Consider the following 24,396-nt stretch of genomic DNA (forward strand, 5'->3'; position numbering starts at 1 on the left):
ACCTAGAAGGCCTTCAGGGAACCTGCTTGACTATTATTATTAATTATTTTCCAAAAGTGGCCCCAATGCTTTCAGGTATCAGTTCTCGTGCAAACTAACTCCGTTAATATTCGCTTGAAAATCAGACTTTTCTACCAGAATTCAATAGCACTTCATCCAATGGACATATATGTGGGGTATTTTACCTACGGGTGAAGAAGTCAAGATTATCATTGCCTGATCATTCCCATCTGAACCTTTAAGCTTCCCTGGAAACCAGGAATGACGGCCAGGCGATCACCACATCGTAACTAGCACAATACAATTAATATCTCATTTCAAGATAAAAACTAGCCACACTACAAGATACCCGTAAATATCTGGGGAACACTAGTATGTAGTTCCAGACCGCACATCTGCCTACCTAAACAGTAACACCACTACCCACCAAGGCGTACCAAAATGCACCATAATTCAATCTTAAGCCAATTAACAGGCCCTCTACCAGTCTAGACAATTTTCCAGTCCCGGACGCCAAGGAACCGGTATATCTATGCTAACGTGACTAACCCTGGACCTGTACGCACCGCGTGCTATATACTGAAACTACGCGGCCCAACCCTTGATCTTGCCTCCTAATTCCATCTATTTAGCATGGGTAGAAATTCAAACAAGGCATACTATGCCGTGGCAAGAGGAAAGAATGTCGGTGTCTACAACTCATGGCAAGATTGCAGTGCCAACACCCAGGGTGTATCCAACTCGAGGTATAAGAAGTTTAGCAGTGAGGCCGATGCGGTGAGCTTCATCAATGCGAACAGTGCAAGTGGCTCGAGTGGCCTGGGAACTTCTGGTTCGGGTTCCTCTGGGACCAGCAGCGTGCTTGGATTTCCTGAATTAATTGAGTCTCGTGGCGATGGTAACTCGAAGTCTTCTGGTGGCTTCTCTAGATTCGACTTCTCTAATGTCTCCAAGGGTGGCTACACTGGATTGAGCTTCCCTATTGCCTCCACCGGCAGCTCCAAGCTGAAGGCTAGCAGATCTGCAATTTACGTTGATGGTGCAGCTCGTGGTAATGGTAAGGATGGTACTCCAAAGTCAGGGTACGGAGTGTACTATGGCCCAGGCGATTCAAGAAACGCTGCTGTGCCTTTGTCAAGTGTGGATAACGTCTCGACTGTTAAACCCACCAACCAGCGTGCCGAGTTGCATGCTTTAAATCATGCGTTGGACTCGGCTTTGGAATCAGCGAAGCAAGGTAGTGACCGTTACGAGATCTATACCGACTCGTCTTACGCCAAGAACTGTGTGGATACCTGGTCAAAGAACTGGGCAAAAAATGGCTGGAAAAGCTCCTCGGGCGGTGACGTTGCCAATCAGGACTTGATCAAGGAGGCTGTGGGTAAGTACGAAGCTGTGAACAAGTTGTATGAGGCGAGTGGAGAGTCCAAGTTGGGCATTACGCATGTCAGAGGTCACCAGGGCAATGTGGGTAATGAGCATGCCGATAGGCTTGCCAACGAAGGTGCTGATAAGATGTGAAGTGGTGGCTTTTAACTAATGGCTGCAAAAATAGGCTTCAATTTAGGTTGCAGATCGAGGCTCTGGCGAAAGAAAACGGGATGCAAGAGAAATTGGCTGCAAAACGGGCTCAAAATGGAAGATCGAAAGATGCACCGAATAAGTTCTGCGAAGTGTTCCATGACAATAAGCCCTGCTCTGTCCATGCCCCTGAAGATACTCTCTGATCCCGTGTGCGAGAATTATAGCGGACTGTTTGTTTGTTGACACGTCCATAACTATACCCAATTGGGACGAGTCGGATTTGTCTGCACACACTATCATTGACCATGTTTCAGCAACCCAAGCGACACCGATCTTATGAACATTAAAACTACTGATACCACCATGATACCCTTAAACTAATGTCAAACTCTCTCAACACATCAATCCACCAACGCTAGCCTGTCTGCTAGCAAACGGGGCGTTGGAGTGGTATGTAGTTGCAACACTGGTGAGAAGACTGCAGGCGCAGCCTCTATGGAGAGAAATTGTAAATACTAAATTCAATGGTGTTACCGAAAAGGTCGCATTTGTAAACACCTTTTCTTCACATCTCTGCCAGGAATCCACCGAGCGACTATATTCATTTTTCCCGATCTGTCACAGTTTCTTTTGTAGAGGCCCTCTCTTTCTCAGCCCAAAACATAATATTACTCCGTTGGCACATTGCCGTTTTGGTCAAAAGACGCAAACACATATATATTTGACTTGCGCCGTATCGTCTCAATAAACCCGGTGAGTTCACTCTTCATACCTTCAGGTTTCTTCCTTTCTTTACAACCCTTCCCTCCTAACCGCCTGTTTTCTCCCGCCCAGTCATGAGCATCAGGTCCCAGCCTTTACAACCGCTTAACAGCGGCCACCTCAACAAGGCTACCAACTTGACTCCTGTCAAGGCCTCCAGAAGGAAAGAATACGACCTATACCACAACCAGAACTACCAGGCTCAACAACATCATGCCCCGGCACAAGCCCAAGTCCACCACCAGATGCCTGTGCAATCTAATTTGGAGGCCCATGTTCAGCAACAAGACAAACCCAAGAAGAAGAAGGAAAAGCTTTCTGCCCTCTGCAAGACTCCGCCATCCATTGTTAGAACTAGAAGCGGCATTGACTACCGTAGAGGCAACTTCTTGGGCGAAGGTGGTTTCGCCCGTTGTTTCCAGATGAGAGATGCTCTGGGTAAGATATATGCTGCTAAAACGGTAGCCAAGGCGCTGATCAAGAATGAAAAGACCAAGACCAAGCTTTTGCTGGAAATCAAGATCCACAAGTCGCTTAAGCACTTTAATATTGTGAACTTTGTGGACTGTTTTGAGGATGATGTGAATGTCTACATTTTGTTGGAGATCTGCCCTAACCAGTCTCTTATGGAGCTTTTGAAGACCAGAAAGAGAGTTTCCGAGCCAGAGGTTCGTTACTTCATGGTCCAGATTGTCGGCGCCATCAAATACCTCCACTCTAGAAGAGTTATCCACAGAGACTTGAAGCTTGGAAACATCTTTTTTGACCCAGACATGAACTTGAAGATTGGTGACTTTGGCTTGGCCTCCGTCTTGCCTAGCATTGAGTCTAGAAAATACACCATCTGTGGTACTCCAAACTACATTGCACCAGAAGTTCTCGGTGGAAAGACCACCGGCCACTCCTTTGAAGTGGATATCTGGGCCATTGGTATCATGATGTACGCCTTGCTTGTTGGAAAGCCTCCATTCCAAGCCAAGGATGTCAATGTCATTTACGAACGTATCAAGAAAACCGATTACTCGTTCCCTCCTGACAAGAAGATTTCCGATGAAGCCAAGCAGTTGATCCAAGACTTGTTGAGCTTGAACCCATTGAACAGACCATCTATTCACGAAATCTTGGACTACCCATGGTTCAAAGGTCCTTTCCCTAATAAGACTACTGAGGACGCCTTGACGGCTACTCCTTACGGTGTTGGAGAGGTTTCCCGTGCCCAAAGTGCCCTCAACTTTGCCAACGCTAAAACTAGAGCTGGTATCTACACCCCTAAGACCAAGAACCCTGTGGAGATTTTGAAGCTGGACTTACAGTCAGACCAACCACGTACGGTCTTGCCACAATCGTTGTCGCCAGGTGACACCCGTCTTAAGTATCAGGAAGTTGCTGTGCCAACCACCTTGATGAGCTCCCAAAGAAGTACCATGAGAAAACTCAATTTCCACTCGAAGTTCAACAAAACCATTGTCAAATTGGATCTTTGTCTTCAGGAAACAGCCGATACAATCCGCCGTCTACTGGATCTCACTAGAGAGAGATCCAAGTTGGAGTTGGACGTCAGAGAACTCCCCACATGTGAGAACCCAACACTTATCTCCAAGTGGGTTGACTATTCCAACAAGTACGGCTTCTCGTACCAATTGAATAACGACGATATCGGCGTTCTTTTCAACGATGAAAACACGATTCTCAAACTTCACGACAGCGACTCTTTCTTCGAGTTGATTTACCACGAGAAAGAGGGCTGGGCATGCATTGAAAGCTCAGTATCCAACCCACCAGCACAGGCAAAGAGACAGCTTGAAATCGTCGACTTCTTTGCCAAGTACATGAACACCAACTTGTCGAAGGTCAGCGAAAACGAGCTGCGCAAACAGGTTGTATTCTTAAGGCGATACACCAGAAACAGCGACTACATCATGTTTGAGATGACCAATGGCAACTTCCAGTTCAACTTCAAAGACCACCATAAGATTTGCATTTCAAAGGGCGGGCTAGCCATATCCCATGTTCTGCCTAATAGAGTGATCCAAACTCATCCACTAGTATTGGTGTTGAAGCAGGGCAATTTCCCTCAGACCGAGGTGCCCCACTGTTTGGAGAAGATAGCCATGATTGAAAAAGCCATGAGGGACAAGATTCCCAACTAATGTATAATTACTACGAATGCATAGATTAAGATGATGATGATGATGTAAGTTTCCTTTTTATTCTTTTTATTATGTCACCATATCAAATGGCTTTCTTAATGTACAAGTGAGGTGCTGTATTTTTTATCTTCGTTGAGGGATTAATAATCATCGTTGTTAAGCAATGATTTAAGAGCCCATTCATCCTTGAACTTGGTCTTGAGAACATCTAATTCGGAAATGAGGTTGGAACAGGCGTTCTTCAAAGCGTCTCTTGGAGTGTAGTCGTCATCGGTCTGGATTCTCAACACGAAGTTAGCAAAAAGTGGATGCTCAACCTTGTAGGCAGCAAAGATAACTCTGTCATCTTTGGCGAGTTGGGCTCGTAATAAGTTAGCTAGAGTGTGGTCTTCTCTTTCGATTTTGATGATGGCAGCGTTTGGCACTTTAGTGTCTGGAATGATTTTGATTCTGCGGTTAGTGGGTGCTTTTCTCGGTAAATATCATTGGTACATACTTCTCAACGCCATCTGGCAAGATGAACAACTCAAATCTGTCTGGAGCGTTCATGCTGGCTGTTGTGATGGAAGAGTTGGTGGTGAAGTTTTCGTTTCGTCAAAAATTTCCTGCAGACGTGCAGATCCAGTAGGTTGGAAGTGATGGAACGAAAGCCCCTGGAAAACGACAAAAGGAGCTTAAAAGTAGAGGAGAGTGGAAAAAAGACGAAAAGGTTTCCAGAAAACTTGTGTTTTTGCTGTTTCAAGGTATTTGTGATTTTTGAAGTGGGTATTACTAAAAGGTGGTTTACACTTTCCGCACTACGAAACCACAGAACCAGCATTCTCATGAACATTCAGTGAAGAATAGGAAAATTGACTTAGTAATGAAATTTTCAAAAAAAAAAAAAAAGAAGAAAAAAACAACCAACAACAAAGGTTAGTATTTTAGCTAAGTACAGCTTTACCAAAGAGGAGTAGCTCTTCATACCCACATTATGGGAAGCATTGCGTTGCTTGGTAGCTGTGCTTTGGCGTTTGCAGCCATTGAAGGTGGGAAGTTAAAACAGGTCCATGTCGCCGGGTTCTGTTCAGAAGCCCGAGAAGAAGACTTTTCCCGAGGCACCGTGGTTTAGACTTCCAAAGAAAAGCATTGTTGTAGCTACCTTCTACTACTATGTATGATTATTCGGTTGCTCATTGGATAGTGATGCCACACTTTGCCAAATACTGGCCAAGTCGGGCTATGCAAAGACCAAGAGGCAACTACACAACTTTTAATCCATCTGTCAACTTCTTCAACACTAGTTCGCTTTGTCGCTTGTATAGACGTACTTGCTATCGTAGCTCTTCTCGATAAGAGCTCCCAACCAACCAGTACGGAGTCCACAAACAAGAACCCAGCTATTCCAAAGGCATATATATTGACCTCCGTTTTTCTTGACTTTATCATTTAAGACAAGTCCTCAAAAGATTTCTCTTCATGAACAAATTCTTAGGCTCCACTTCTAACTATATTCTGCCCAGCATAAGTCTACACCTAACCAGTCAAGAGCAATGACAAGCGAGATACCAATCCACGGATAAACGCCATACAAAACAAAACAAAAAAAAAAGGCAAAGCATAATACGTTATCATTTCTACTGCCAGAAACTTGCCACTAATCGCCAAATTCCCTTACCTTAACAACTCTACCTACGCCTTCCCAACTTCCCATACTCTGTCCCCACCTCATATCTACATCTGTACATGTCCAAATCAGTACTACTTAGTCGTCGCCTCGGCTTGTGCGTCGTACACCGGGCCGGTCCAGAAAACAGGCACCTCCAGAGACACCAACCCACCAAATATAGAATTTATGAAATTTATCAAAACGGTATTTTCCTTAGTAAATACACCATATTCACCCCTCTTTCATATTTTCTGCCTACTTCAAACTTCCTGGCTGACTGTTTCTTCTTCGTCTGTGGAGTGGCCTAACTCGATACTGGCACCTGCACAGACCCGGGCCAATGCATCTCCCTCTTTCACGCACGCTTCCCACCGAAAAGTATGCGCTGGGGTTACCCGGCCCAGGCAGCGAAACGCACCCGCTCTCGAGTTGTCAATTGACATCCAACACTGAATCTTCCAGTCTAACCAAACGTATCTGTTCTAAGTTTATTTGTCTGCTGGCACACATCCCTTCCCAGCAACCTGCTTTTATTCTGTGAACGTTATTGTTTTTCCCAACTCGCCCGGTTTTCTCCCAATGACGAACCAGCAGGACCGTTGGTCCAACCAGGGCATCCCGCTAGGCCAGCCTTTCAAGTATGTTTTGCAAGATCAGGAAAATCCAGTACATGTACTAACCTCCAGCCGTCAGAACCCGCCGGTTTTGCCTCCTCCTGCTACTTTGGAAGCGGGCGGTCAACCCTTTTCGCCTTTCCCTAATCTCCCTGCTTTGGGTAACAGAGCTAACAACTCTACGGGGCATGTGTTCACCATCCCTTCCATTAGCTCGAATGACGATAGGAGATCCTCTGGCGGCCAGCCAGGTCCTTCTCCCCAGGGTTCGGCTGCTCCTCAGGGTTCCACTCCAGGCCAGGCTCCTCATCTCCCTCATGTCCAGGGCTTCTCTTCGCTTCCGCAGAACCCTCCACCAAGGCCATCCAACTCGATTTACAACATCACCAATAGGGATCCGCAGCCACAGCCTCAGGAGAAGGACATCAAGCAGGAACAACAACACCAAGAGCCCCAACAACAACAGCAACAGCAGCAGCAGCAGCAGCAACAGCAGCAGCAGCAGCCTCAACAGCCTCAGCCCCAGCCCCAACAGCAGCCTCAACTGGGTCCTCCACTGCATGGTCCTCTGCCTCTGCAGTCTCACCAAGTGCCTTCCCAGCCAGCTCCTCAGGGTCACAAGCAACAGACTGGTCAGCAGCCCCAACAACAGCAACAACAGGGGATCGGCCACCATGATCCCCAACGTACTGCCCTGGCTCCTCTGGTGCAACCTTCGCAAGCTCAACAGCCGCTTCAGGGACCTGCCATGGGACCAGCTTCTCAGCCTCCTCAAGGACCAGCTGGCCCTCTTCCCCCAGGCGTGTTGAACCGTTCATCATCATCTAGTGCCTACAGACCATTGAACGTGAAGGATGCCTTGTCTTACTTGGATCAGGTTAAGATCCAGTTCTACAACCAGGCTGATGTGTACAACAACTTTTTGGACATTATGAAGGACTTCAAGCTGCAGAGTATAGACACTCCAGGGGTAATTGATCGAGTTTCCACCTTGTTTCGTGGACATCCCAACTTGATCCAAGGTTTCAACACCTTCTTGCCACCGGGATACAGGATCGAATGTTCCTTGGACCCTTCTGACCCTAATCCTATTAGAGTGACAACCCCTACAGGCACTACAACCAGGCCAAACATGAATCTCCCTCCTCAGCAACAGCAGCCACAACAACAACAGCAGCAACAACCACAACAGCAGTGGAATGCTGAACAAATGCTCCCTCATCAGTTACAGCAATTTCCTACGGAGCAACAACAACAGCCAGGCGCTGGTGGCCAGGTGGAGTTCAATCATGCTATTTCCTACGTCAACAAGATCAAAACAAGATTTGCTAACCAACCAGACATTTACAAGCAGTTTTTGGAGATCTTGCAGACTTACCAGCGCGAACAGAAGCCAATTGGTGAAGTTTATGAACAGGTTACCCAGCTTTTCTCAAGCTCGCCAGACTTGCTCAACGACTTCAAGCAGTTTTTGCCTGACAGTGGTAACCAGCCTCTTTTGCAGCCACAAAGGTCTCATGATGGTCCAGCACTTCTAGCTCAGGGTGCTCAACCTCATTTGCATCATGTTGACAAGCCACCATACTTCCCCGGCAACAATGGTTCCCAGCTACCACCTTTGGGTAACTTCCAACCTGCCGCTGGTGGTCCCATGATGAACGGCGAGCAACAATACCGTGGGCACTACGAGATGCCTCCTCAAGATGTTGTAATGCAAGGCGGCGCCGTGATGCACGATGACATGAGAAGGAGGTCAGAGCAACTGATGTACGAGAATAACTACAACGACGAAGCTCAGTACTCAAGCGTTCGTGGTGGCCTTCAACCTGCTGGTAACAAACTGAAGCATAGTACTCCAGGTGCCCAGCCAGCTCTCACTAAGAATGGGGCTAAGGTCAACCCTTCGTTAGTTCCTGGTATTCCAGAGCCTGTTCCACCAACGGCCGCAGTCAGACAATCCTCCTTGCTGGAAGAGTTGGGTTTCTTTGACAAGGTCAAGAAGGCCATTGGAAACAAACAGTCCTACAACGAGTTCTTGAAGTTCCTTAATTTATACTCCCAAGACATCATCGACAAGGCAACTTTGATAGAAAGAGTCGACTATTTCCTCGGTGACACCCACCAAGATTTGCTTAACTGGTTCAAGCAGTTTGTGGGCTACAAGGAAGAAACACAGCACATCGAAGACATCACTTTCAAGAAGCATCAGATCGAGCTCTCTCTTTGCAAAGCATATGGTCCCTCTTACAGACAATTACCAAAGGTTGAGACTTACATGCCATGTTCCGGAAGAGATGAAATGTGTTGGGAGGTACTTAATGACGAATGGGTTGGTCATCCTACGTGGGCTTCTGAGGACTCAGGATTCATCTCTCACAGAAAGAACCAATACGAAGAAATTCTTTTCAAGATCGAAGAAGAGAGATTGGAGTTTGACTACCATATTGAAGCCAACTTGCGTACTATACAGACTTTGGAGACCATTGCCAACAGGATTGCTAACATGACGGCTGAACAAAAGGCCAACTTTAAGCTTCCGCCTGGCTTGGGTCACACTTCCCAGACTATCTATAAGAAGGTGATTAGGAAGGTGTACGATAAGGATAGGGGATTCGAGGTCATTGATGCTCTTCATGAAAACCCAGCAATTGCTGTGCCAGTTGTGTTGAAGAGATTGAAGCAGAAGGATGAAGAGTGGAAGAGAGCTCAAAGAGAATGGAACAAGGTTTGGAGGGAGATGGAACAGAAGGTCTTCTACAAATCTCTCGATCACTTGGGTTTGACTTTCAAGCAGGCCGACAAAAAGCTTTTAACTGCCAAGCAGCTTGTCAGTGAAATCAGCACAGTTAAGGTCGAGCAGCAAAACAAGAGAGTGCATCCATTGACTCCAAAGCCACAGGAGCAACTCAACTATGATTTCGAGGACTTTGAGGTTGTTTACGACATCATCAAGCTTGCTGAATTCTACATTTTCCATTCATCGAACTACTCGAGCAGCGACAGAGACAAGTTGGGTGCCTTCTTCAAGTACTTTGTCGGATTCTTCTTCGGAATTCCCCAAGAAACCATCGAGGAAGCATTAGCTGCCAGATCTCATGATGAACGCGGAAAGGAGGCTGAAACGAAGCCCATTGAAGAGAATGGCAACTCCACTGAACAGAACGGATCGTCAGACTCTTCTGCCTCCAAGAAACGTAATCGTGACCCAGACTTGTTGCGTGACGTTTTGAAGAAGCAGTCAAAGAACAGAAAGGAGGAGAAAGATGCATCTTCGGCAAGTGAGTCCGAGGAACCAGATCTTGTGGACGAAGTTGAAAAGTCTGGAGAGCTTTGGATCAGAACGGCATCATCAACGTTTTCTCTAGATGACATGTCAAGGGAACACAAGCGTGATAGATTCAACTTCTTCTGCAACACGACCATCTATGTGTTCTTCCGTCATTTCAGAACTTTGTACGAGAGGCTCGAGGAGGTCAAGGGCATGGATGAGGAAGTTGCTAAGGAGATTAGAGCCCGCAAGATTCCTCAGTTCGCTAAGGACCTTAATCTTGTTTCCCACCAGCTCGAAGAAATGGGAGTCCAGATTGTTGGTACCAAGGACTGTTACAAACAGGTCTTGTCTTTGACCGAGAGACTTCTTGATGGTGAAATTGAGCATCAATGGTTTGAAGAGAGTTTGCGTCAAGGTTACTGCAACAAGGCCTACAAGTGCTACACTATCGACAAGGTTGTTCAAGCTCTTGTTAAGCACATGCACACCATGATTACCGATTCTAAGACTTCTGATATGGTGGTGTTGTTCGAGCAAGACCGTAACACTCCAGCTTCGACGGCCAAGGACCAGATCTTGTATCGTATGCAAGTCAGGTCGCTCATGAGCAACGAAGAGAATATGTTCAAGATCGTCGTTAAAGAGCCTGAGAATTCCGTTATGATCGAGTTTGTTGCTCTTGATGATTTGACAATCAACGATCACGAGAACGCTGAAGAGAGCTATAACTATTATGTCACATCTTACGTTATGTCTCATCCTACGGAAGGTGTTCCAGCATCCAAGATTAATATGCCATTCCACAAAGCTTTCATTGATGCGGTTGAAGAAGAGCAATGTGAAGGCAAGGCTTCCTCAGATCTTAGAGTTTCCATCTGCGAAAACTCATATCGTCTATTCTTTGAGCCTGGAGCTCATGACAACTTCACCGCCAATCTGGTCGGAAGTAAGCAGAAAGATCTTGGAACGACTCAAGAGGAGAGGACTAGTGCTTTCAAAAAGTTGTTGGACGACGAGGAAGTTGGCTGGAGAGCAAACCTCAGCGAGGAACAGACCGAGAAACTCTCGCTGAACTTCGACGTGCTTCTTGAAAAGGGTGCTGTTGAATACAAGGCTTTGGCTAAAGATGATGAAGACGTCGAAATGAAGGACGCTGACGAGACTACCGAAAAAGTGGACAACAAGGAAGAGCAAGATGAAACTACCACGGCTCAAGACCAAGAAGAAGAGAAGGTCAAGGATGAGGAGCCCAAGGAGGAGACCGAACCCACCGAGGGAACCAAACCACATCCTGATACCACGGTCGATGCCGACACCACTATCTACCATGACCCAAATGATACTACAATCCAGCAAGACGTTAACGAAACCACCAACGAAGAGGTTACGCTTAACGCAGGAGCCGAAGACGAAGACGCTGCCAATTCGACAGTTCCTGAGGGAGCAGGAGCTCAAGAGAATAATGCAGCCTAGGCAATCGGCAAAATTAATGTGTAACATAGAAAATTACATAGTCAAAAAAGTTGTAATGATGATAATGGAATTGTAGTCTATCTAAATAATGTTCCTTCAGCTGCCGCTCTTGCAAGCCTCTCGGTTGCAATAGTATGAGCCAATCTCTCTCTCTGTTCTACTCTTTTAGCGACAAATGCTTTCTCATCTTTGATGAGCAAGAGTCGAAGAATAATGTTCTCTGCTGATGTTTGAGCGACCAAGGGGTCTGACAGAAGTTCTCGTGCTTCCTTGGCTGCACGGGCTCTGGCCTGTGCTGTAGCATTAGCACGAATGGTCAGGCTTCGAGCAATGGAGCCTGCTCTGCTTCTTAAACTGGCGGTGTCTGCATCAGGATGATTGGAGATGAACACATTGTTTTTGTCACGAAGCATCTGAAGGTAAGCTGGCGAGAGCCTTTCTACCTCATGTATGAGGAAACCAGACTCTTTGTCATAGTATACTGGAATCAACAAGATCGACTGGTATTGCTCGGTCTTGAGATCATAAACCGCTGGACCATTACCTTCGTTATGGAAGAAGTCGAGACAAAGAAAGTGAAGCCATGCAATAACTGTCTCGATCTCATTGTTCGTAAGAGTCTTACCGAATCCAAGGACGCTCATGGAGTTGGTGACATTAGCCATTGCAGAAGACACAGCAGATTGCCAACCAGAAGCCATCAAGTTACCGGAGCTGCCTCCAGATTTCAACTTCTTGAGCTGAGCCAAGCGAAGTGCTTTGGCACTGGCAAGCTTTGGAAGCAAAAGCTCATCAGCACTAGCAACAACAATGTTCCATGCTTCAAGCATGACCTTATGCAAAAGGTCCCTCGTGAGAAATTGGGCCAAGACCAGCAAGTTCATATTAAGATAGTTGTAAAGTGGTAACATAGCATCATCCATCTGCTCTTGTGACGGCTTCACGTTTCCGCTAGCTCCACAGACCGACTTGAGGGAATTACGAGAGAAGCAAAGCTTGATAAACTTGGAAAACTTTGCAACAATGAGCTTGGTGATACGCTCAACGCTTCTCTTCAATGCTCTATGAGCTCTCCCCATTGCAAATATGGCATCATCCCTTTCACTTTCAACAGCAATCTCTATTTGGACTCGTCCCTGGGGATCAAGGTCAAGGAATATCTCTTGGGGAATACCATCATGCTTGAACTTTCGTGGTTCCAACTGCATTAAGGCTCTGCCGCAAACAGAGTGCGTTCCCATTTTTTCCTCCCAAACGGTTGCAGACATTGTCAAAGACGAATTGGCTGCAAGGGTAAGTTCCGCTTCTTCGTCCCATTCAGGATTCTCTCCGTCGAGTGATCTTGTCTTCACAAGCGTCTTACGTGCTTTGGTATCCACAAGAGTCAAATAAGGCCGTATGCTTGATTTATCCAGTGAAGACCTAAGCTCCTCAGCCTTGACAACTCTGAGCGAGATGATATGATTCGTGTATGAGCGACCAGAGCTGGGATCATGTTTCGCCATAACCTGCGATACCTCCTCTGGATTGAGTAGTTCTTCGAGCTTGCCCAAGTGAGTGATCAAGGCATCGATGTTGTTTAATCCAATGCATGTTCTTGATGTGAAATTAAAAGGCTCTTCAACTTCAACCTTTGAGTTATTGAGGTTGTAACTTGCCACCTTACTTTTCACTTCTGCAAACCATCCATTGGTCTCTGGAACGTCCGGTGTCTTTTCTAAAACTTCTTCATTCAAGTCCTCCATAATCATTTCGCTCATCCGACTGGAATACAAAAGTGCACAATTGGATATACTCTTCATCAATAAAGTATAGACCTTTGCAACTTGGAATCTATTCTGCCATTCCAAGCTCTTGAGAATCAGCAAATAATACTTTATAAGCGTGAAGATATCGTGGACTGAAGTACTGTACTTCTTCTGATCATTCTCAATATCGATAGGTTCAAACAGATCTTCTTCTATGGCCTTGAGAACAAAATCACGAATCTTGTTGCTGCTTTCAGCGACCCAAGCCTCCAAGTGTGGATAAAAGAAGTCTTCAAGTTTAAAACTGAACACGGCATTTGAGGGGGATACTTGACCATGGATGCTTCTGATCTCTTTAAGTGTTTTGTATGCCTCCAAGGCATCACCATAGTTCAAGAACTCGCCCTTGGCCTTCGTGTTAGCTGCAATATGCTTTAATATGTTTTTGGCATCCGAGGCGAACATGCCGGTAACAACAGCGGCGTATGTTCTGCTGACATTAAGGAAACCAAGAAGAGGGTTTTTGTAACGCTTCTGAAGGGTTTTGATGTTCTCAATGAGCGCTTCAGAAATGTCAATGATATGCATAATGCTTAATGAATCGTCTCTCGGCAATGTTCTGAGGACTTCAGCATACAGCGCCTCAGAAACTCTGAGAAGTGTTCTTGTAAGTTTTCTTTCCCATTTCTTTGGGGCACCAGAGGCCTGAAGCTGATCAAACAAAACATCGGACTCGACAAAGTCACCCAAGAATGCCAAGTATGGACCAAACTTTGGCTTAACTGTCTTGCTCATGATGATGGAGAGGCAGTCTTTGATGCCATAGAGGACCTCACTATAAGTATAGCCCAAGTACTTTGACCATTGTTCTTGGTCTTTAGTACTCCAAGAAAGCTTATCTTCCCAGTCGAGCTTGCCATGAGACCCAACGTATTGCTTGCACGTACAAAGTACCTTCTTGGACATTTCTAGATCTATGGGTCCCAATTCCTTGGTGTTCTTCTGGAAAAGTGGATCTATAAGAATTCCTGCTAAATGAGCTGCACTGAACAATCCTATGGCCCTAGTAGGATAATCAATACGCCATACTCTGCCACAAGCCTGCAAAATTTCCTTAGATTTGTTTGAAAGAAGCAGAACATCCTCTTCCAAAAGCATTGAGTTCGGATTCGAGGTCTTCTGTTTATGATGCAAGAGGCAAAGCTTGGCCAAAATAGTGTAGTAATTGGTCACCATTGCTGAAGATGGCATGATGTAGAACTCCAGACCAGCTGGTAATGGGGGATTAGGAAGAAGTTTCATCGACGAAGGTACGGAATACTTCTTGTATAGTTGCTGGCAAAAGCCGTGTTCTCTTTCCTTCCACTGGTCGTAAGCTTCGTGGGAAGTGAAATGCTTAGGAGAACATTTCCCAATGTCTTTTCCGAGATAGAAAAGAGCTTGGTCAACGTCTTTATGAAGTGTCTTTTGGGTAACGGTTGGTTTCAACCTCAAAATGTCTGATTGGATTTGGCCCTGGTCCTTATTAAATAATTCCATGACAAGATTCACAGATGCACGATCCATATCGGAGACCTGGCACGATGGCTCGAGGTACTGAACGTTTTCTGCTGTCTTAGAATCAGCGTCCGACTTCGGAGCAGGCTTCAATGCGGCCTTATGTTCCTCTAACTTCGCCAACAAGGCATCCCTGTTCTTATCCCTCTGAATCAAGGAAGCTATGATCTTGATAAACTCATCCGTTTGCTGAAACACGCGGGTACTGATTTCTTCGTTCGGGATCAGACCCACCTTAAGCACTTCCTTATTGGCAGCAGAAACGAACTTCATCACCAAAATGTCCACATTGTTAGCTCTCTTCACGTCATTCTTGAAAGAAGGCGCTAACATCTCGCCATAAAGTCGAAGCAAAGAACGTCTTGTGAGATCATCATAGTTAGACTTCTTCATAGCCACACCATTAAGCTTCACCTTAAGGTCCTCAATCAAGTAGCTAGGTAGAGCACAGTCAGCTTCCAACCTTGAAAACCTCGATCTTCTATCAGCACTACCCTTCTTCGATGGTGACGGGCTCGTCCTGATAGGCTGGTAGAACCTGGCCTCACATATATACTCAAGCAATAGAACCTTGAGCACCAGCTCATACAACTTGTTCAAATCAACATTCTCAAGCAGCCGATCCTCGACAGTCAGCTTGAGACTGTCTGAACGAGGACCAGGATCCACGTGCTTTGGAATCATCTAAGGTTTTGGCGGTGATTTCTTGAGGTGAGCTGTTGATTGTTCACCGGTTAGAGGTTCTATGGAAAGGCTACAGACGGCATATGGAGATGGTGTTTTTGGCATACTCTATACACAAATGGTATGCACTCGCGTTTTTTTTTTTTTTTTTTTTTTTTTTTTTTGCAACAATCGGATTTGGCCCGAATGCAACGTGAATTGCTAGGCTAAAAGGTAAAGAATGTATGGCATGCTTCACTTTACAACAACGTAGTGGTTAGTATGTCAATGGTGTTTAATAATACATAGGGCAGTACCGAAAACAGACGTTCAGCACCCAATAATACAGTTGTGTGGAGAGACTCGGTTAATCGTCAACATCGCTGATCTCGCTTTCGTCGTCAGAGACAACTTCACGTTTTAGGCTCGGCGGTGGCGGTTTTGTGTCATTGTCTTGTTCTTCTTCCTCGTCGCTGTCGTCGTCGTCATCGTTCAGCTCTTGCTTAGTGCTATGGCCATTCAAGAGCTCACCGTCCTTGTAAAAATGATCGCCAAGAATCTTGTTCATCTCGAACATTCCGACCAGCAGCTTCTTGAAAACATTTTTCAATTTCTCGTCGCAATGTATCTTTCTCTTATCCAGAGGGTCCTGAAGGTTATTCGATTTGATGTACGCCCACATCTGCTTAACCACCTGTGGTCGACTCAATCTCTCGCTCTTGACAACTTCCTGAAGCTGTGGCGAAAGAACAAGCTCCTGGTTAAACGCAGTGTTGGGCGTTCTGCCTGTTTTCTTCAGGGTCTTCTTCTTTACAACCTTGGACGGAGTAGCACCACGCCGAGTGATGGGTCTATTATTTTCAGAACGCAGCAACCTCTGGGCAAGCAAATGGTCCTGGTACTCTCGCTCCTTCTTTGCCTTGGCGTCGTCGTCTTTTTTCGTCTCTGCCGGCGGATTATCTTTTTCATCTAGGAGCTTATAGTACCGCTGTAGGATATAATTGTTCATTTCTTTCTGAAAGTTAGCAAGTGATAAAAGCAAAAACAAATCGGTTATACATACCTTGTGTGGAAGCAAGTCCACGGCGAATAGCTCCTGGAGAGCATTTCTTATCCTCTTTACTGTAATCTCCTCGAGGTCGGCGACGCTGAGGATAGCCTAGATGTTAGTACATTTTTTCACCCACACAAAACACTCCAATCACATACGTCTATCATAGGACGGTAATGGTCCGGATCGTAGGAACTCATGCCTTTTAGGAGAGACTGGTGAAGAATGAATTACTCCATCTACAGCGCCTAAGACATGGAAATAAGTTGCGAATGTATCGAAACCAGCGGCCCAGTCTGCAGGAAACCCTTGGTCGTGGCCATTGTAAACCACAGAATAGTCTTCCTCGGGAAAGGTAAAATAATAATGGACGCTGGCAGTACAATGTATGGTATTTGATTGGCTCTATGCCAAAGTATGAGCTGGGTTTTCTCGGGGATGGTGGTTTTACAGTGGTAGTGTGGGAGCTGGTCGAAGGCAGGGAGTGTACAAAGGTACGTCACTAGCGAAGCTCCCTGTTTCCACCACATATAAGGCTGAAGCAGAGATATGAAAATGGGGATTCTATAGTTATTTTGGGGAAGTAATTGGAAGGATGAGTTTCGGGGAGATGGCAGTATGGTTCTATTTTTTTCTGGGGCCTTTTACGTCCAAAAGTGCTGGATTGAATGAAAAAGACGGAATAGGCTTATCGAACAGGAAGGTGTACAGGGAGAGGAGACAGAGAATAGAGTAAGCATAATGAAAAGCGCTATTTTTTGGTGTGACCGAAGAAGGATAGGATTTCTGTTTAATTTAGTGGGGTTTCTTAGGCCCGAAGCACCTTTAAATTGTAATTCTCTGCTGTTTGTGGAACTACGTATTGGGCTTGGTGCAGTGGCTGCAAAACACACTTCTCGTATTTGCTACCTTATAGACACCCACTTACGAACACAGCCCAGTCAAAGCCAAATCATGTTTGGATATCTCCAGTATTACAAGGAAGGCGGTATGGCTTTATTTGATTGTTTTATTGGTTTATGTGGGATTTAAAGGCTGTGGTTACGTGATGGTGCTGGAAAAGAGGATCTTCTGTAGGAGTCTTCTTTATGGAGTCAAGACAACTCAAAAGCTTGCCGTGGAGCTTGCTCCAAGACACAGCGACTCAGCAGCTAACAGGAACTTAAATAAAGAGTCCATAATGAGCTATTCTATGCCCGTGGCGCCATCTTTCTCCATCACAAGACTCAGAACCAGAGAGTCACCAACGACCACTTCCAACCTTCTCATATACTCTTCTTCTCTTCTCTTGTTATGCCTTTATTGCTATGATACAGAAATGCGATATTATTGTCCGAGAGCTACTCTAACCAGTGAGGCTTGCTCAGACTTGAGAGTTCTTCAAGTTACGCTTGTGCTGCAACTCGTTCTTCTTCACCAACTTCTTTCTCTCCGCACGCTTCAATGTTCTTGGGTCGATCAACTCATCTGGAGTACCCTTGACCTTGTCATCAATCTCAACCAACCACTGGTTGTCAGCGTCCTTGTTCTTACCCTTGTAACCCCACTTAGGCACCCATTCACCGGTCTCTTCGTTGTAAACCAACTTACCATCCTTGGCCTTGGCCTTGATACCCTTCTTAGCAGCAAACTGTTCCCATTTCGTAGGTGGCTTGGCCTTTGGAATGGCCTTCTCTCTTGGCAATGGAGTAGTTGGCTCTGGCAAGTGTATAAGGGTCATGGTAGCGTCCTGACCAGCGGATGTGCCTTGAGCATCGGTAGTAGACTTCACTGGCAAAGACAAAACCTGGTTGATCAAGAGTTGCAAGTTGTCTCTGGTGACAGCTGCCAAATGTTCTTCCTTTTGCTCTGGATCCTTTAAAAGCTTGTTGTCCAAAGGGTTTGGATCAAAGGTAGCCAAGTTACCAAGATCATATGTGTTTGGAATAGGCTTTGAAACCGTGACTGGTTTAAACTCTTTTTGGTCAGACATTATTAGTTCAGTGAAAGACGAAAAGTGTTCAGCTGAGATGCCTTCCTTTGAGATGCGCATCTCGCTTGGCTAGCACATTATGAGAAAAAAATGTCTGTGCGTGCGAAGCTCATATGATCACTAGTGATTCAGCACCTGCGCACTTCTCCATATCCAGACAGAGAAGATGGCCATAAATCCAATGGCTCCTCCGGCAATTATATAGTGTTTCAAGTTTTCAAAATCAGTAGTATCCGGGTGTGTTTCTAATCCTGGTGTCGAAATGCTCGGGGTTTTAGCAGCATCCACCAATTGAATGAATAATTCGTGTAGCGAAGTTGTCCAGGAACTGGAAATATGCAAGGGAGACCCAAGAAATAAGTCTCTGGTGTAGTTTTCAGGCTGAATATCCGACCTTTGTTGCTGCTTGTCGAGATCAGCTTTCAAGGCGACGAAAACAGAAGGGATTTCGTCCAAGTATTTCAGAAACTTCTTTCTAAGATCCACAAGGTACTGGAAAGAATCTGGATCTGAGGAGTCGTAAGTGTAGCAAAGAACATCACACTTATCTAATATACTTTTGTTTTCTAGAATTGCAGGCTCGAGTTGGCCTAGTTCTTCAAGAATAAGGTAGCACTGCTTTCCGCCTCGAAGCTCAATATCCTTGACACAGATCTTGGGTTGGATTGTTGGCAGGTAGTACTCGCTATAGGTACCTCTAATGAACTGTTCTAGAAGAGATGTCTTTCCTGATTGTGGGGCACCCAAGATGAAACAGTTAAAGACGTTTCTGTCATTGACAGCACTCCGGTACTGCTTGCCCTGTTTCTGACGAAGCTTACGTTGTTTCGTTACTCTGATTGCCTTGACAGAGTTCCCCTCGTCGAATCCCAAGTATGCAAGATACTCCAAAGTCGTTTTATGGTCTAAGAATGTGGTCAAGTTCCATTGGGCTAGCCAGCCTTGCAAGGAGACGTAGCCTCTCTCATTGCACACAATGGACGATGGGAAATTGGACTCCCTCCAGAGCTTTGGAATACCAGGAGTTGGCAAGAACAAGTTTGCGAGTTCTTCATCATTAAGTCCACCATCATTATCCTTATCAAACTTCAAGAACAAGTCCACAAAGAATCGGTACCCTATAGGACTAAGCTCAACACTTGAGTGTTCAGATACTTCCACGTTTGGGAAGAGAAACTTATCGTTAAGCGAAAGTGAGTTAGTGTAGTGAAAGGCTCTGAGAATGCCCCAGATAGTTTCATGGCGACCCTTTTCAGCATACATTTTGTTCAAGATAATGAAAGCGCTTTCGGAAATACCCCTAGGCTCACCATCTTGGGGCAAGATCATATGGCTAAGGCTAAGCACAATGTCATTGAACTCTTCCTGTGAGGCTGGTTGCCCAAAGCACTTGGAATGGAGATCTGAGAATTCCTGAAACGACAAGTACCCGTCCTGGTCAGCGTCACACAAGAAAAATACACGTTTTAACGCATCCACGGCCGCAGGTTTCAAATTACCTTCCTTCGAATCGAATATAGGTGAAATGGGATGCGTCACTGCCCTTTGGCACAAGTAAAAAGCATCCACAACGTTAGCACTTGTCTTAGCACTACATCTCACACAAGCTTCAATCTCTTTAAACTCATTGATAAGCGGAACAAACTCTTCAGCGTTCTGTTGCTTGAACGAAAGTGGTTTTTCACTCAGTCCATGGAGATCACTCTTATTGGCACAAACAATGACCGGCAAGTTCACACCCAGCGCTCTAAACAACGGCATCCAATACAACAGGATCCTCTCGTACGTGTAGTGGTCCAGGTAGACCAAAAGAATGACATCAGCTTGTTTGAGCTCTTTGTTTAGCGTCACCTGGTCAGACGCCTGAGTATCCACAATAACCGTCGCTTGGGGTATATAAGGCAGCAAAGACGACGGATCCTTATCAATTTCTGAATCTTCAGATATGCTTTCACTCATACCGACGTAGTCTTCCCGAGATATGGTCACTGGCGGTATTATGCCTTGCACTGAAGGAACGTATTCCTCCTTGACAAGCGAGGCCAAAAGCGTCAGCTTGCCCACCGCGTCATCACCACAAATGACAATTCTTAGTGACATTGGAAAAGAAGGGAAAGTGGAAGGAACTGGTTGGTGATATGTCAAGTACTACCAGTATTGTATGGTTGATAATGCTGCGAATGAATGTTATGCGCGAGGCAGATGGTACTGAAGAGGGTGAGGCAATTTGGGCATTGGGGGTTGTTTGGGCCTAGAGGAAGGCGATTTCGAGGTCAGGGGGATGGAAGTAGTAAGAATGTATCTTCATTTAGTGAACTTGTGGTTTTTGGTGGAGATGTTACAGGGGTGTTTCAGACAGCTGTGAAGGCCATACTGAAGGCATGGAGACAGCCAACGGTACATAAACAGATGAAAAGTTGTGGGCAGAAGTATAAATAAGCTAATTAAACATGACTGTAGAAATTAGTGAAGATGACTACTGTTTCTTTTGGTTCTTTCGGAGGTTTGTTATATGCTTCCTTCTTAGACATACATACTCATACTCTTATGCTAGTTTGCAGCCATTGAGTGAGACAGCTAGTGAAAGCGAGCTATAGCTAGATAGACTCAGACTTACCAAGAATTCGATTTTTAAGAAAGAAGAACAAACGAAACGAAGTTGCACTGATAAATAATCTAAGATCTTTACATTCTTTGCAACCTTTGCTTTCATTCATGAATAGGTATTCTTCCTCCTATGACTGGCTACCAGACAATTCTACTACCCAGCACCATAAACTCAAATACCCTAAGTATCCACAGAAAGTAAAACTTTAGTCATATTAGACTCCCATGCACAGCTCATAATCTTTGCTTACCCACTTTTCAGTTATTTCAGTACCTGGACCAATGACCTTCCTGGACCAAACTTTCAGTTACTGGAGCGCTTCGGAGTCAGTATTTCGCAGCCACCGAAGAAGTCACCAGAAGACGCCCACCCCTCCACTTCACCATAAAAAGAATAAATAATCCGAAGAAGCTTTTCAAATCAATATAGATACCCCAACATTCCCCTGGAACTGCCCCCCTCCAACTTTTCACTGGACCTCCACTGGACCATCCACTGCCAGTGTCTGCACACCCATCACTAAGCAGCATCTTTCATTTGTCGCATCCAAACGCTACCACTACTTTTCAGGTTATCCAGCCTTCATTTGCATATACAACGTCATAGAATGTTGAGATTCGTTCCTAGACTTGCTCTTAGAGCTCCGTTGAGAGTTTCCTCGAGACAGCTTCCGTTGGCGTCCAGAGCTGGTGCTACATGGACAAGACCGTTTCTGACGGCAGAACCAATGGGTTCTTATGAACAGAAGATCTATGATATCTTGAAGGACCACTTTGATCCGCTGACGTTGCAGGTGAGAGACATTTCTGGTGGTTGCGGTTCGATGTTTGCTATCACCGTGGAGAGCTCCAAGTTCAAGGGCATCACTATGATCAAACAACACCGGTTGGTGAACGAAGTGTTGAAGGACGAAATCGCCCAGTGGCACGGCCTCCAACTTAAAACTAAAGCTGCATAAGTTTGCACTCGTTGCTCCTACCTAATTTATTATCGTCTCTGTAAATAGACTGAATGCCTACTCACGACTAGTCGCATTACCATTAGCTATATGTTCTATGCATTTACTCCACAACCTCTTCCTTCTCTTCGATGATCTCCTCCTTGATCTCCTCGACAATCTCGGCCTCCACATTGTGGTCTTCGGTCTTCTTGTCGGCGTGCTTGTTACGGTACTCCTTCCATTCTTCGAGGAGTCTACGACGCAACAAGATAGCCTCTCTGGTGGCAGCATCGGCTTCCATGGCGTCGATCTCATCGAACTGAGCACTGTATTCACGCAACTGCTTCTTGACCTTCTTCATGTCTTGGGCTGTAAGCATGGAGGCTGGTCTTGGTCTCCAGATAAAGTCCTTGAACTGGTCGATGGAGTCATCTCTCAACTGTTCACCAGTGAACTCGTACAATCTGTAACCGTTCTCGATAGCGTGCACCCAAGAAGAAGACCAGGCGGCAACGCTTCTTCCAGATGGGTCCCAGGAGATGTTGGTCATACCCAGGAACTTCTCGGCCTTGAGCAGCTTAACAATTGGCTTCTTAGAGTTCTCGTCGTCAAAGTTAGTATCAAAGAACTCCAACTCACCGGAAGACTTGGCAATGGTGGCCACAACAATGTATCTTCCCTTTGGAGACCAGTTAAGGGTATTGGAGTGTTTGTTTTCAACCTTCAGCAACACCTTGAACTTGGCAGCCTTATTCTTGGTAGCTGGCTCCGTGGAGTAGAAGGAGACAACGTTCTTTGGAATAGCAGGGTTGTTGTTACCATCGTCTAACCTGCTGATGGTGACGAATCTATCGGAAGTTGGTTCCCATGCAAAGTTGATGCAAACGTCCTTCAACTCCAACTTCTCCACTGGGATATCTCTTTCTGTCGTTCTGAAGAACTCAAGGTTGGAGAAGAAAGTCTTACCGGACTTGGTGTGACGGTCGACCTTCACACACAAGAATTTACCCTCATCTTGCCAGTGCATCTTACAGTCACTGACCTGGAACAAGTTAACTGTTCTGAGGACCTTTCTGGTTGGAATTTGCATAAGAGCAACTCTGGCGGTCTGGTTAGCAGTCTCTGGAGTCCAGTAAGACAAGATGTGCTCACCAGCGTCTTCTCTAGTACCCCACATGTGGACACCGGCAGGGGCCCATTCGAAGTCGACAACACCATCGATCTTGACCAACTTCTTGTCCAACAACTGGAAGGATGGGGTTTCGTAGACAGCCAAGGCGTCTGGACCTTGACGACAACAGTACTTGTCATCGTAAGACCATTTAACAAGAGGCCATGGCATATCCTTCTGGTTCTCCAAGTGAGGAGGCAAAGCGAAAGTTCTGGCAACCTCAGCGGTAGTCAAGTCCCAGATAACCAACTTGTGGCCTTCGGACTCAGGACCGAATGGGAAGTTAGCGGCCTCATCAGCATTAGATGGCATGGTAATTGGAGCAGGAGACAAAGTCACCATGTACTTCTCGTTAGGAGAAAAGTCAATCAAACGAACCTGTGGGTGGACGAATTTACTAACACTGTCGAAGTTGGCACCACCCCATGACTGAACACCTTGAGGGTGGATAGAAAACAAGTAAGTACCCTTTGGAGAGAACTTAGCGTACTTGGAAGTGAAACCCTTTCTTGGTTCGGTAACAGCCTTTGGATCGCTCTTCTTGTTGGTCCAGTAGACACCAACGGTCTCAGAAAAGTGCAAAGCAGCCTGGTCACGGCCAGCCTCATCTTGCAACCAAGACTTCAAGTAACCGGTCTCCTTCATTGGAGGAATCTCAGGCTCGACAAATTCGTCAGCCACATTACCTTCGTTACAGTACTTCTCAACGTCAGCGAATTTGTTCACAAGCAACTTGTGCTTAGCATCGAAAGGCTTGTTGTGGAATTGCAGAACAGCTGCTGTAGCGCTCTCTGGCTTCTTGTATTGAACAAAAACGTAACCCTTGGTCATGTTGTCCTCCACGGGAAGGTACAAACCGGCTTCGCCTTCGACGATTTCACCGGCTTTGCTGAGAAACTTTCTCAACACTTTTTCCAACAATGGAGCCTTAGAAGCTGGAGCCTTTGGAGTACCATCCACAACCACATAGTTGTCAAGACCCAAGTCAGAGCTGACAGAGTACTTGGCCTCCAAATCAGAGAAGTCAAGATCGTCAAGGTTGACTTCCTTTTCAAGTTCCTCGTAGGTAGGAGCTGGCATATTGACTAGGAGAAAGCTTGTTTGTGGTTTAGCTAGGGCAGCTTTTGGAAAATTTTTCTAGTATGGTGAGGTGCACGGAGGTGCTGCGAAGAAAGGTGTAGCTGAGCGTGTTCGACTTTTTCGCAGCCATTATGAAACACATTGGAGAAGAATTCAGGGTCTTG

At 45.7% G+C, this 24,396-nt stretch overlaps 8 protein-coding genes across 8 annotated transcripts; 3 read left to right on the top strand and 5 right to left on the bottom strand. All coding sequences in view use genetic code 12, as the record gives it.

Annotated features, from left to right (window-relative positions):
* Window positions 1-2,360: 2,360 nt before the first annotated feature.
* On the top strand, window positions 2,361-4,436 carry CDC5 (polo kinase; the record flags this gene model as incomplete). Its single annotated transcript, XM_025487116.1, has 1 exon — window positions 2,361-4,436. One exon carries the CDS (start codon window positions 2,361-2,363, stop codon window positions 4,434-4,436), a length of 2,076 nt encoding a protein of 691 aa, XP_025340564.1.
* Window positions 4,437-4,576: 140 nt separating this feature from the next.
* Window positions 4,577-4,985, bottom strand: RPB11 (DNA-directed RNA polymerase II core subunit; the record flags this gene model as incomplete). The annotated part of the gene is made up of 2 exons (XM_025487117.1): window positions 4,577-4,886; window positions 4,933-4,985. 2 exons carry the CDS (start codon window positions 4,983-4,985, stop codon window positions 4,577-4,579), a joined length of 363 nt encoding a protein of 120 aa, XP_025340565.1.
* A 1,678-nt stretch (window positions 4,986-6,663) lies between these two features.
* Window positions 6,664-11,442, top strand: SIN3 (transcriptional regulator; the record flags this gene model as incomplete). The annotated part of the gene is made up of 2 exons (XM_025487118.1): window positions 6,664-6,750; window positions 6,778-11,442. The coding sequence occupies 2 exons, from the start codon at window positions 6,664-6,666 to the stop codon at window positions 11,440-11,442; spliced, it is 4,752 nt and encodes a 1,583-aa protein (XP_025340566.1).
* A 77-nt stretch (window positions 11,443-11,519) lies between these two features.
* On the bottom strand, window positions 11,520-16,661 carry CXQ85_003476 (uncharacterized protein; the record flags this gene model as incomplete). The annotated part of the gene is made up of 3 exons (XM_025487119.1): window positions 11,520-15,431; window positions 15,790-16,569; window positions 16,620-16,661. The coding sequence occupies 3 exons, from the start codon at window positions 16,659-16,661 to the stop codon at window positions 11,520-11,522; spliced, it is 4,734 nt and encodes a 1,577-aa protein (XP_025340567.1).
* Window positions 16,662-17,824: 1,163 nt separating this feature from the next.
* RRS1 (Rrs1p) lies at window positions 17,825-18,433 on the bottom strand (the record flags this gene model as incomplete). Its single annotated transcript, XM_025487120.1, has 1 exon — window positions 17,825-18,433. One exon carries the CDS (start codon window positions 18,431-18,433, stop codon window positions 17,825-17,827), a length of 609 nt encoding a protein of 202 aa, XP_025340568.1.
* A 120-nt stretch (window positions 18,434-18,553) lies between these two features.
* Window positions 18,554-20,533, bottom strand: CXQ85_003478 (ERMES complex Ca(2+)-binding regulatory GTPase; the record flags this gene model as incomplete). Its single annotated transcript, XM_025487121.1, has 1 exon — window positions 18,554-20,533. The coding sequence occupies one exon, from the start codon at window positions 20,531-20,533 to the stop codon at window positions 18,554-18,556; it is 1,980 nt and encodes a 659-aa protein (XP_025340569.1).
* A 1,115-nt stretch (window positions 20,534-21,648) lies between these two features.
* Window positions 21,649-21,999, top strand: CXQ85_003479 (uncharacterized protein; the record flags this gene model as incomplete). Its single annotated transcript, XM_025487122.1, has 1 exon — window positions 21,649-21,999. The coding sequence occupies one exon, from the start codon at window positions 21,649-21,651 to the stop codon at window positions 21,997-21,999; it is 351 nt and encodes a 116-aa protein (XP_025340570.1).
* A 103-nt stretch (window positions 22,000-22,102) lies between these two features.
* Window positions 22,103-24,232, bottom strand: PRT1 (translation initiation factor eIF3 subunit b; the record flags this gene model as incomplete). The annotated part of the gene is made up of 1 exon (XM_025487123.1): window positions 22,103-24,232. The coding sequence occupies one exon, from the start codon at window positions 24,230-24,232 to the stop codon at window positions 22,103-22,105; it is 2,130 nt and encodes a 709-aa protein (XP_025340571.1).
* Between the last annotated feature and the right edge of the window lie 164 nt (window positions 24,233-24,396).

The sequence above is a fragment of the Candidozyma haemuli genome, assembly GCF_002926055.2.
Source record: "Candidozyma haemuli strain B11899 chromosome Unknown E_2014730914, whole genome shotgun sequence".
Classification (NCBI taxonomy): Eukaryota; Fungi; Ascomycota; class Pichiomycetes; order Serinales; family Metschnikowiaceae; genus Candidozyma; species Candidozyma haemuli.